Here is a 13,095-nt window from a genome sequence, read left to right as displayed (position 1 = left end):
AAGAACAAGAGGGCACTCGGAAAAGTTGATAGGAGACAGATTCAAAACAAATGCTAGGAAGTTTTTTTTACCCAACGTGTGGTGGACACCTGGAATGCGCTTCCAGAGAGCGTAATAGGGCAGAGTACGGTATTGGGGTTCAAGAAAGGATTGGACAGTTTTCTGTTGGAAAAGGGGATAGAGGGGTATAGATAGAGGATTACTGCACAGGTCCTGGACCTGTTGGGCCACCGCATGTGCGGACTGCTGGGCACGATGGACCTCTGGTCTGACCCAGCGGAGGCATTGCTTATGTTCTTATGTTCAAGTGTGAAACCTGGGTGTGGTCGTGTCAATAACCGATGCAGGATTCATCATCTATTTTGGTGAATTGACTCTTACTTCCTCAGTGAAGTTTCTCAACTGCTTCTCCTCTCGCCTCCGTCCTTGACAGTGGGTTGAACTCGGTTTCCCCTTCACTGTCGAGTTTACAGATTAAAAGACTGGCGAGGTGCTGCTGTTTTGAAATCACCCTCTTCCTTCAAACATACTGTGACTGTGGATTCTCTTTCCTTTCAGCCAGAACAGAGCCCCCGGTTGGCCTAAATGGCAGCGGTCACGCCTCCCATGTGTATGTGGAATGGACATATCCACCTGGTGTGGAGGCTTCCTTCTTCCCACTGACCTTTGAACTTCGGTACCAGGAAGATGGAAGTGACGCCTGGGAAGTAAGTCATGAGAACATAAGTACATAAGAGTTTCCATACTGGGACAGACTGAAGGTCCAACAGGTCTAGTATCCTGTTTTCAATAGTGGCCGATCCAACAAGATCCCAAAAAGAGTCATGCCATTGTTATCCACATTAAGCGTGTAGAGGTTGATGATCAAAGCCAAGCGCAAAAGCTCCGTTCAGCTGGTAACTCTCTCCTATCTGTGCCCTTCTTATCAACTGCCAACTCCAGGCTCCATCCCTTTTGCCTTGCTGCACCATATGCTTGGAACAAGCTGCCTGAATCCTTACGGCAGGCTCCGCCTCTGGCAATGTTCAGGGCCCGTTTAAAAGCCCACCTCTTTGAGAGTGCTTTCGACTCCTAAATCCTCTCACCTTGGGTTCTGCATCCCCAATCCTCTACGTCATGTCTGTCTGTCCAAGTTAGATTGTAAGCTCTTCAGAGCAGGGACCATCTATAAATGTCAACTCACGTCTTTGAGAGTGCTTTCGACTCTTAACTCCCTCTCACCTTGGGTTCTGCATCCCCAACCCTATATGTCATGTCTGTCTGTCCAAGTTAGATTGTAAGCTCTTCTGAGTAGGGACCGTCTATAAATGTCAAAATGCAACGCACACAAAAAAACCAGCAAAGCGATGCTCAAATGATATGCAAATTATATGCATAGTTAATTTGCCCTGACAAACTGAAAGTAAGGGGACGAATGTGCCTGGCATATGTACACAAAGGTTGCCCCTGACCCGGTGAAAACGTGTTTTGGCTATCATTTTCTTTCTCTGCGTTGCGAACGAGTGCTTCCTGGCCTCATTAACGTCCAGTTAAATGCATTTCAATACAATGTGTGGTCATCAAGTTTCAAGTTTCAAGTTTATTGATTTTGATATACCAACCATCAAATTAATATCTAGCTGGTTTACAATAAGATTACAGGATAGAAAAGAAAAAAATAACAAAAAAGTGTATATATAATTAATTTAATAGTATTCTTTACTTCTCATCATTTCATGTTGCCACAAGACAAACGCAGCACTGTACATTAAGCATTCAAGAGAAAGTCACCGGGTCACATGAAAATCGTACTTTGGGGGGACGACTGCATTTATGGGCAACATTTTACGCGCATATATTGTTTACAATCCAAATCAAGCAGACAAACAGGCCAAGTTAGATGAGGGAATATGGGATGGGGGGGGGGTTCATTTATTCTTTATTTATTTATATTCTGCATATCCTACAATTCTATGCAAATTACAAATTATTCAGGTACTCAAGCATTTCCCCCCCTGTCTGTCCTGGTGGGCTCACACTTTTGCCTAATGTACCTGGGGCACTGGGGGATTAAGTGACTTGTGCTATAAAAATTCCTTTCTTTAGTAATTCTTATCTTGTGTATATTCTTCAGGAAAAATTAGCAGTGAAAGTTTTTCTCCCACAACCATGTATCAAGTGTATTATTAAAAAAATTTTTTTTTTTATTAATCTTTATTCATTTTTAAAGCTCACAATAAGTGTAACATATAATACAATCATTTATACGTTAACATCACTTAATATATCATCAAATTCTAACTCCAGGATAGTCTCAGGGCTCAAGGATCTATCGTACGAGGAAAGGCTGAAAAATTTGCGGCTGTACTCACTCGAGGAACGTAGGGAGAGAGGAGACATGATCGAGACGTTTACGTATACTACCGGCCGTATCGAGATGGAAGAAGAGATTCTCTTTCTCAAAGGACCCTCAGCCACAAGAGGGCATCCGCTCAAACTCAGGGGCGGGAAATTTCATGGCGACACCAGGAAATATTTCTTCACCGAGAGAGTGGTTGATCCTTGGAACGAGCTCCCGGTGCAGGTGATCGAGGCAAACAGCGTGCAAGAATTTAAGAGCAAATGAGATGCCCATGTGGGATCCCTTAGAGAGTTAAGCCAAGGGAACCTGTCACCAGGAGTGGGATCCCTAGGATAGTAGACTTGGGGGTGGGCCAGTAGAGTGGGCAGACCTGATGGGCTATGGCCCTTATCTGCCGTCATCTTCTATGTTTCTATACCCAACAGTTATTCATAAGCAAAAGAGATCATAAAATATTCCCACCCACCCACCCCGCCCCACCCACCCACCCCGCCCCACCCTGGACATGTATGAACAAAAGGGAAAAAATGACTATTCTATGCAATAATTTCAATCTTTACAGAATCTTGTTAATGGCTCCCAAATAACCTGAAATTTTTTAAAATCAAGTGTATTATTGATTGTTCATTTAAAGGGGAAAGGGGCCTCAGATCCCTGGGCGCTGTGAAGCACTAGAAAGGGAAGACACCTCATTGGCCCCACACCCCCTCCTGCCTGACGTAATAATAATGATAATTTTATTCTTAGTTACCGCCAGACCAAGATGGTTCTAGGTGGTTCACAACAAATGGAGCTGAAACATACAAATGGAAAAACATCAAATTGTAAATATAAAAATCTCTAAGAGATTAAAACACGATGCTTTAAGATACAAACTTATCAAATGTAAATCATTCGATTCTAGCTTATATTCTAATACGTTATATTCTTGGAAACACTTGTCGAGAATCAAAAAATATTGCAAGGAACTTAGCTTAGGCAGGGTTTCAGTTATGTGCTGCAGGCATAGTGATTCTTCTGCTGTCTTTGCCAGTCCACTTGTGCCTTAAGTGACTTGTCCAGGGTCACAAGGAGCAGTGCGGGATTTGAACCCACAACCCCAGGGTGCTGGGGCTGTAGCTCGAACCACTGCACCACACACTCCCCATTATGTTGACTCAAATACTTGAGATTTTTAAAATATAAACCTATTAGCATTTCAGCTATAGTAAATCATATCCTCCTAAGGCTGAATATAGTAATAACTTGTAGTCACTATTTATATAATTTAAAGCTTTAAATCCAAATGTAGTTAAATTCACAAGCAGTGCAACAAACAGTATCAAAATTCTGCTTATAAAAATTGTTTTGTTTTGTACAATGTGCTCAGTACACCTCCGCCCAGGTCATAAGTGAAAACGTTGGACCAAATATTGGAATGAGGGGAGCCATCATCGCACAATTGTGTTCCCACCTGATGGTAATAGCAAGCAAAATCAAAGTTTCTACAAGTTCAAAAAGTGAGAAACCACTTATCTGAGATGCTTGTCCGTCCCGTGGCCTTTCCTCCGGGGATGGGTCTCTCGAGGTTCCAGTTGTGGGAATCCTGGGGCTGTGTCAGTCTGCGGCACCATGCCAAGGGGGGCATGGAGATTTTCCCCACTTTCAATTACAGGCCAGATGGGAGCTCCCAGCTACGCATCCCTGGTATACAAATGGGGGGAACAGTGGTCCCTTGGCAGCTTAGATGCACAATTGGTGCTGGTTCCCTCCCAGATGAACAAGTTGGCCACGTGGTACAGAATTCTTAAGCCTGCTCCCAAGCCCTTCTATTTAGAACAAGTGGTTGGTCAGTGGTCCCAGGACCTGGCAGTCGACTTCACCAGAGCTCAATTTCTGGAGCTCTTTGCTAATCTCTCTCTCTTAGTGGGTTCCACAGACCTTAGATAAACACAGTTTAAAATCCTGCATCGTGCTTACATCTCTAGAACCCGGGGCAAGGCTCTGGGTCTATGGGAAGATGCCACTTGCTCACACTGCCAGAAGGCAGATGGTACCCTGGTCCACATGTTTTTGGTATGCCCTCATGTGGCTCTTTGACTTCAGGTCCTTTCCTTTCTAGATGACTTGGTGGGGCTCCGGGTGCCACGGGATTACGGCCTGCTGCTGTTGGGTGATCAGAGGGCATTGCTAAACGGAGGATTTACTCTCCCACTCCGGACGTTTTTTACCTGGCACTCCTGTTGGTGAAAAAGCTCTTGCTCAGGCATTGGGTGGAACCTACGCCGGCCTCCTTTCCACAATGGCTGCAACTGATGGAGGAGGTGGCTACTTTTGAAATATATACCTACTGGACCGCATTCTTTCTTGATAAACGCCTTTATGTTTCTTTGTGGAAGGTGTTCCAGAGGGTGGCTGAAGGGGCTGCCCCCGCGGACCGACCGTGATCTTGGTTGCCTGGATCTCAGGGGCACCATAACTTCTACCTACTCTCAAGCCGGGGTGTTTGGTTTGTGTATGGCTGGTGTATGTGGGGGGGATGTGTGAGGATTATGTGGCGTGGCTAGTTTCTGCCTGTAAGACTGGATATGAGTGTGTGTGTGTGTGTGGGGGGGGTCTGTTCTTTCTATTACAAAATTGTTATTGCAGCCTTGGTTAGTTCACCAGGGGGGGTAGCTGCCACATCGTTAGTTGTTCCATAGAGTCTGCTCCCACAATTGCTATTATACTCTTGCTTTCTGTGGGTATTCTGCTGGCGGGCATGGCCTTGCTGATTCATCTTGATTGTTTACTGTTCCCTTTCCTGGACTGTTTGCACTGTACTTGTATAACCTTGTATTATGACTTTTGTTTCTTGGTGTGACTTTGGCTGCATTATCAATAAAAAAATTATTTAAAAAACAAACAAACAACCCAAAAAACCCCAGCTACGCTAACTGCTCTTACCACATCCTCTGGCAACACGTTCCAGAGCTTAACTATTCTCTTTAGGAAGGAATTTTGGATGGGTCAGGAGAACCACCTATGCATGATGAAAAACTATGTATGGTGGTTCAGAAACCAATGCTTGAAGCTCACTCACTCTATGGGCGGTAGTGCTAGAAATCAAGAAGACCACTTTCCAAGTGAGAAACTTAAGAGGAGTAGATGCCAGTGGTTCAAATGGTGGCTTCATCAAACTGGCGAGGACTGCATTAAGATCCCAGGACAACTGGAGGGGCTTGAGCGAAGGTTTGGAGTTGAAAAGACCTTTCATAAACCAGGAAACAAGCGGATGAGTGGTCAGAGATTTATTGTTGACAGGAACATGCAAAACACTAATAGCACTGAGGTGAACTTTGACTGAAGTAGTTTCCAGCCCAGAAATGGATCAATGGAGAAGATAATCCAGCACTGAAGGGAGAGAAGAGGAGGAACCAACCATCTTGGTGACGAATTGAAGCATGTCCACTTCTGTTGATAGCATTGCTGAGGAGAAGGCTTTCTGGAAACAGCTATAATGGCTTGTACTGAGTTAGAAAGATTAAAATCTGCTGAAGTAAGGTACCAAGCTTTCTGATGCAAAGATTGCACATTGGGATGTAAAATAAATCATTGACTGCAGCAGAGATGTAAAGATTTGTGAAGGAACTGGATCCTTGACACTCAGCTGAAGTAGAAGGGTAAACCAAGGTTGTTTGGGCCACCGAAGAGCTTTCAGGAGCTATCTTGGATTCTTAAGTCTGCTTTGGCTGTGGGAGATTTTTGCTGGAAGGGTAAATGTGAAGGTTGGATAACGTAGCGAAAGTAGGAAACGCCTGGGGTGTTGGCACTTCCCCGCACCCTCCACTCCACACTCAGGCCCTCCCTTCCCCCCCTGTACCTCTTAAAAGCTTCACCAACGTGAGCAGCGTCCCCAGCCTGGTTTTCCCTTTGACATCACTTCCTGGCCCCACGACCTGGAAGTGATTTCAAAGGGAGCCAGGCCCGAAGTTATTGCTTGCACTGGCGAATATTTGAAATAGGTACTGGGAGGCAGGGAACAGAGGGTGTGAGCACGGCTTGGGGGGGAGGCAGAGAGGTACCGGCACCCCCACCAAGATGGTGCCCAGGGCAGTTCCCTCACCATTACTACACCACTGGGGATTGGGACATGTATACTGCCTTTTTGTAGTTTTACAAACACACTCAAAGGAGTTTACATACAGGTACTTCTAGCATTTTCCCTGTCTGTCCCAGTGGGTTCACAATCTATCTAATATACCTGGGACAGTGGAGGATTAAGTGACTTGCCCAGGGTCACAAGGAGCAGCATGGCTTTTGAACCCACAACCTCAGGGTGTTGAAGCTGGCAAAGAAGAAAAAAATCATCACGAAGCCATAGCATTGACGCCTAATCACCTAATCATCCAAGCCGATTGAGATAAGTGGGATTTTTTCCAATTTTGAGGCTTAAATTTATTGTTTTAATTCATAATTTTGTAAACAGAAGAGAAAAGTAAATTCCAATTAAAGTGAGCAGATATAGAAAAGTTAAGGGTGATTATCATGATTAAGTCAAAGGACCTATAAGTGCGATGATGGTCCTGGAATATTCTTGCCATGGTCTCCGTGCAGGAAATACAAGACTGAGCACTTATAAAGATTGAATATATTTTTTAGAAAAGATATATGCATATATAGAGATGAAAAAAAGGAATAAAGCTGGTAACTTAAAGATGAATAGTCTCTAACCACTGTGCCCCACTCTCCTCCAATGCTATCTGTGTGCTTACCTTTGCTCTCCTGCCCTAAACACATCCTTCCAGTTTGCCTCCTCTGAATGTTCACTTAGCACGCTACAGTAGGTCTAACCCTATCAGATTACCATGCACTAAAGCCATTAAGTGTGTGTGTTTGTTCGTTTATTTCCGACTTACTATACTACTTTAAGCTGTCAGAGCAGGACAAAGCCAGGTGCATTAGAAAACAAATCCATAAAGAAAGGAAGTACAAAATCAATAGGAAAGCAAGCATTCATGCCAACAGTCTAGTCAAGAGGGATATGATTCCAATCAGCCAGGGGAACGCCTATTGAAATGGCCATTTCTTTATTGAAATGTAGGAGGGAAAGTTCTCCACAGGTTAATCAAGGCAGTGAATTCCAGAGCGCAGGGGCCGTAACCAAGAAAGCACTATGGTGTGTAGACTCGTAAAAAGTTCCATGGTATAAAACGAGAGCTGTAATAAATAATGCGTCCTACTGAGTGATAGAACACGACCTGGTTAGGGTGTGCTATTGCCTCTCATGTGTTATTAGCAAATGGATTCCACTGTATAGCATGAGACCTGCCTTAATACATTGATGCCTGTTAGCACAAATAGCCCGAGTGATTTTCAGAGGAACTGATTCATATAGATAAAATTACTTATGGCAGTTCCTTTGAAAATTGTCCTCCCCGGGTTGGTGCATCACACAGTGGAGGGGTTTAGCACATTTATTTAATCAATTTTCGATACCGTTCTCCCAAGGGAATTCGGAACAGTTTACATGAATTTATATTACATTACATTAGAGATTTCTATTCTGCCATTACCTTGCGGTTCAAGGCGGATTACAAAAGATTTATTAATGGGAGTTACAATGGAAGAACAATTGTCATTTCTAGAGTTGTCAAGAGTAGATAATTTATTCAGGTCCTCAAGCATTTTTCCCTGTCTGTCCCAGTGAGATCACAATCTATCAAGGAGCAGCATGGGTTTGACGAGAACAGACTGCTGGACACGACAGACCACTGGTCTGACCCAGCGGCGGCAATTCTTATGTTCTTATGAGACTGCCTCTGAGGAAGGTGTGTCTGTGAGAGTACGCCAGAGGAGTGTGAACTTTGTGTTAAACTCGGAAAGAGTGGTAAGGAAACTCCTTGAAATGTTGCGGCAAGCGTGCGGTGGCGAAACAGTTAGCCGGGCTGCGTGCTCTCGCAGACACGTCGTCCCGATCTGCCACGATGAAACGTGGGACGTTCTTCCTCTCGCCGTGACCCAACGATGAAGAGTATGGCAGTCCAACTGCAGGTTCAGAAACGTCGATGAAGGCGCTTCGCCAGCACCAGCACAGCGTTGCCGTGTCTACTTCTTGGAAAAGAAAACCAGAGGCAGTCTCATTACTTTTCAATCGGCCCTTGTAACTTTGCATTGTGCCAGTTGTGCCACCTACCTTCACTGTTGAATTAAGCGCCAATAATAGCTCTTAAGTGGCATTATTTGATGCTATTTGAAATTCATTTGTAGTTATGTGCTTATTTGCACTTAAGACACTATTTTATACACTGATATTCAGACTCGCTTGCTCCTTTTTTTTTAGCAAGAGCCAGACGTGGGTGAGCAAACCAATTATAGCATCTATGATGTGACCCCAAACAGAAATTACACCCTGCAAGTTCGCTGCAAGACCACCAACGAGAGAGGCTTGTGGAGTCACTGGAGCAGAACCTTAACTATAAATACAACCCAGGACTGAAGCCGAGAGAACTCCTTCGTAAGAGATTGAAAAAAAATGTATTGAGTATAATGCACCCAATGAAGGCAATTTTTGAAAGAATGGAGCGTGGACGTAGCCATGGGTGTTTCTGGACCGGCCTCAGGCCCACCCAGCAGCTAGACACATCTTCCTATTTTTGTTGAAAATCCCCAAGTCCCGCCAACTGTAGAAATCCAGACTCCATCCAAATCACCTAAAACATGGCTGTCTGTGCATGTGTGAGACCTCAGCTTACGTATGGTGACAGCCTTAGTGGTGATCTGGGTGGACCCTGGATTTCTATAGCTATTGGAGCTAGGGAATCTCTGCCAGCTAAGGTAATTTTAATGTTGGGGGGGGGGGGTGAAGAGGAGAGGAGTGCCTAGTGCCCATTCATGGACACTCTAGCTTCTTTCCCCCACTGTTTGAAATTTGCCACTGGGTGACAGCTAGTAAGTTTGAAAGTCAACAACATTATTGTGCTCACAAAATATCCCAAAGTTCTGAAATCTAATTTTTCCCACCAGGAAAGTACTACAAATTAGAGAATGACACAGTGACAGAATTCATCACCGTTCCCATCCCCGCAGATAAACGCGGGAAACCATCCCTATGTCATTCTTTAAGGAGAGGGGGAAGAATCAAAATGAATGGACACAACCACGGGACCTCAAGCCTTGCATTGAAGAATGCGGGTGTAGAAGGACTGAGGTTGAGATAGACACTAAAGAATGACAGTCTCTGGTATCCAGAGCTGATACTGTGATGTCATAATGCTTTACTCCACCAACAAGAGCCAACCTCATCAGTGATGTCTCAATGGCTTCATTATCCTATAGTTGGCTCACACAAAAATCAGAGTATGAATGGGCTCAGCCACTGACCCTCAAGCCTTGCATTGAAGAATGCTGGTGTAGAAGGACTGAGGTTGAGACACTAAAGAATGACATGGGATGGTTTTCTGCGGGGATGGAAATGGTGATGAATTCTGTCACCGTGTCATTCTCTACCTCAAATGAGGCCAGGGGGAAACAATGGATGAATTATTAATCATATAGATTCATTGTATGATATTTTATTTTATTCTGAATTGACATTAAGAGTCCCATTTTTCATAAATCGTAGAGATCAGAATTGGGTTGTCTAGGTTGGGTTGGGATCAGTTCCAGTACTATTTTAGAAATGAATATGTCAGTGCAGAATATTTTCTAAAATACCTTCAGGAATGCATGTGTATTTGCCGGCATATGCAGCAGGAGTGATCATATATGTACATGTTGAAAAAGTGAACATCACGAGTCCAGCTTTTTCTACATGGAAAATGGTGTCCTTTCATGTGTATCTGCCCTATTTTATAAATTGTATCAGTACAATAGAGTCAAGTGGATCCCACATTGGTAATCACATTAAAAAGAGTGGATAACACAAGATGGAGTAAAATTGTGTTCTGCCCCCCCCCCCACCCTCCCCCCCCATATTCCTGGGAGCAGGCTGTTTATATTGAAGTGTATGTTTAATATTACTTTATTACTGTTATGCCTTTAAGAATGAGTCCTCCAGCTCCCCATGTATTAAAGGATGCTTCCTAGTGGCTGCTGACCTTCTAGCACAGTGTTCTTCAACCACTGGTCCATGGACCAGTGCCGGTCCACCGAAATTTCCTGCCGGTCCACAGGGCCAACATGTGCATCAGGCCCAAAACAGTGTTCTTCAACCGCCGGTCCACGGTGGGATCGATGCGGTGTTATCTTCGAGCCAGCTCCCTCTTCCTAACTGATTCAGTGCCCAAAGCCACGGGCAGTGGCTCCTACGGGCGTCCTGCACCTGAACCGGAAGCCTTCTCTCTGACGTTGCAACGTCAGAGGGAAGGCTTCCAGATGAGGCACGGGACGTGCAAGGTGCAATTAGTACTATTATGGGGGCAGGGTCTGGGGTGGAGATTGGGTAGAGATGGGCGGGGTCTGGCCCACAACTTAGCCCAGTGTTCTTCAACCGCTAGTCCACGGACCGATGCCGGTCCACAGAATAATTCTTTTATTTCTGCCGGTCCATAGGTGTAAAAAGGTTGAAAAACACTGTTCTAGCACACTGGGCTGGTTGCCTCTGTGTTATTCTCTATGCTCTCTCTTTCTCTGCTGAATAGTGGCAGACTCCATATTCAGGCAGCCATATGGCTCGAAAAAGCACTGTTCTTCATCAAGATTTTACCTTTAATGCTGCTAGTATGGAAAAAATAAATAAATTGATAACTTAGAAATACACTTACTAATGTAGGGCTAGTGATAGGCTAGGTTTCTAAAATATTTTAAGCCTCTGGTTAATCTTTTTTTCAGATGTAGCATAATTTGTGTCTTTAATCTGACCCTGAGACCTTCAGGAAAGGACGATATAGTAGGGAATTCATATCTTGAACAGCTACCAGTTTTAGCCCCAATAAATAATGTGTGATAAAGAGTTTTTCGCAAAGATATAAACCATATGTATGAAGTCATTAGTAGACTGTCCTATGCACTCATGATAATAAATCTTTTACGCATGCACGTGAATCTCTTTGTCCTCTAAAATGTCCCATTTCCTATATATAGGGCAGGCTTTTGTCCAGAATTTTTTAGAGCATACTATGTCTGCCTTTAAGACACGTATGTCCTCATATATCAATATATTAATAAACAATTGTTAATTCAGAGCACAAGCTAGTGTTCTTTTATTTACAGTTTCCACACTAGTCTCTAAAGTAGAGCTTAGTATTGCCACCATGCTGGTCCCCTGCAAAAATCGAACATGCACAGGGGGAGGGGTGACTGGTGCGGCAGTATCACTTTTCATGGGCTGCCACTGTGCTAGCCCTTCTGTGCATTCTTGATTTTACATGTGTAAAAATGGAGCATGACTGCATGAGGGGTGTGGAGGGGCACAGCAGCAGCTCATGGAAGTGCCACTGGCTACCAGGCTCTTGCTGGAAGACCCCTTCTGCTGGGGATTGGAGAGCTTTGCCAGCTCAGGTATTTGAAGGTCACAGTGGTGGGTCGGGGGGGGGGGGGGAAGAGTGGGGAGCAGGTAAAGTTTTGTGCACCCCCTACTTTGAGCTCAGGCCTCCCCATATTGATGGTCTGGTCATGTGACTGGTCAAAGCCACACCCAAAATACACCCAAACCACACCCCTTTAATATCACTGCATGGTACAGAACTCCATTTGTAAACAGTGACTTTCTGAAATCAGTATTTACACGTGGGCGATATAGTCATGTAAATGCCATTATTTACAAATGGATATTTTAAAAAAAATATTGGCATATACCTGATAACGTTCTGGTCATACTTTTTGATAAAGGCCTAAGAATTTAAGTGTGGAACCTTCATCAAGTTGGCCACCTCCCTCATCTGATCTGTGAATTTTCAGATGCAAGGAAGCAGAACTAGATGGGACAACGCTAAAGCATTATACATAATACCAGCGTGGATTTGGAAATCCATCTCCCTTTCTTTTCTCCGAATAAAGAATCTTGGAGCTTTGTATTTCCAAGTGAAGCTAAGATATTGCTCACTAGAGGTCTTTTGGAAGTGGCAGATTCTTCTAGGCAATAATTTATGTTAATGCTGGCAGTTCTCCCAAACCCTGATCTACAAAGTCCCACTTCAACAAGCAGATTAGCCCCAGCTAATTAGCTTCATGGAAGATTTCTCTGTAATTGGTGATGTTCACTCCTAGGTATTTTAAGGATTAATTTGGTTGAATGGAAAATTACGTTGAAGAAGAGCCGGGGAATGATGAACTAAGGTTATACTTAAAGCTCCTGTTTCGTCATCATTTATTTTAAATTGAGATGTACAATTATAGGGGTCTAGTATCCTTTTCATACCAATTAGATGGAATATATCAGTCTACAAAGAGAGAAAAAGAAATCAACCCTAGCACAAAATAAGACTTTACAATACCCTCCCAAATCTCTTCCATATCTTACTTGATTAGGTCTATCTTTTGCAGCAGGAACTGTAGAGCTGAAGCAAAAGGGACAAGAGACATGATCGAACTTGTTCAGTCCAAAAATAAGTCTAACTGTGGTATTCTGTATAATTCACATCCTGGAAATAGGTTGTTTTTCTGCTATCGCTGCAAGCAGAAGAAGTGATGGGGTGGGGAAGGGGAGACAAAGATGTAAGGGACACGGGAGGGGAGAGGGAGGGAAGGCATGGGATGGAAGGGCGAGGATAGAGGTGGGGGGGAGATGCTGGATGGAAAGAGAGAGAAAGGAGATGCTGGAAGGTTGGGGGAGAGAAGGGAGTTGATAGAGGGAT

General features: G+C 44.0%; 1 protein-coding gene across 4 annotated transcripts in view; it reads left to right on the top strand.

The window, feature by feature from the left end:
• LOC117346911 (cytokine receptor-like factor 1) overlaps positions 1-9,458 on the top strand; it is a 43,069-nt gene extending 33,611 nt beyond the window's left edge. For all 4 annotated transcript variants that reach the window (XM_033917159.1, XM_033917161.1, XM_033917158.1 and 1 more), the window contains 2 exons: positions 559-707; positions 8,643-9,458. In XM_033917159.1, the coding sequence (XP_033773050.1) occupies positions 559-707; positions 8,643-8,798 (305 nt within the window). In that variant the 3' untranslated portion in view covers positions 8,799-9,458. The remainder of the gene's footprint in view (positions 1-558; positions 708-8,642) is intronic.
• Positions 9,459-13,095: the final 3,637 nt, after the last annotated feature.

Source organism: Geotrypetes seraphini, chromosome 12 (genome assembly GCF_902459505.1).
Source record: "Geotrypetes seraphini chromosome 12, aGeoSer1.1, whole genome shotgun sequence".
Classification (NCBI taxonomy): domain Eukaryota; kingdom Metazoa; phylum Chordata; class Amphibia; order Gymnophiona; family Dermophiidae; genus Geotrypetes; species Geotrypetes seraphini.
This window is presented reverse-complemented; position numbering and strand designations above follow the sequence as displayed.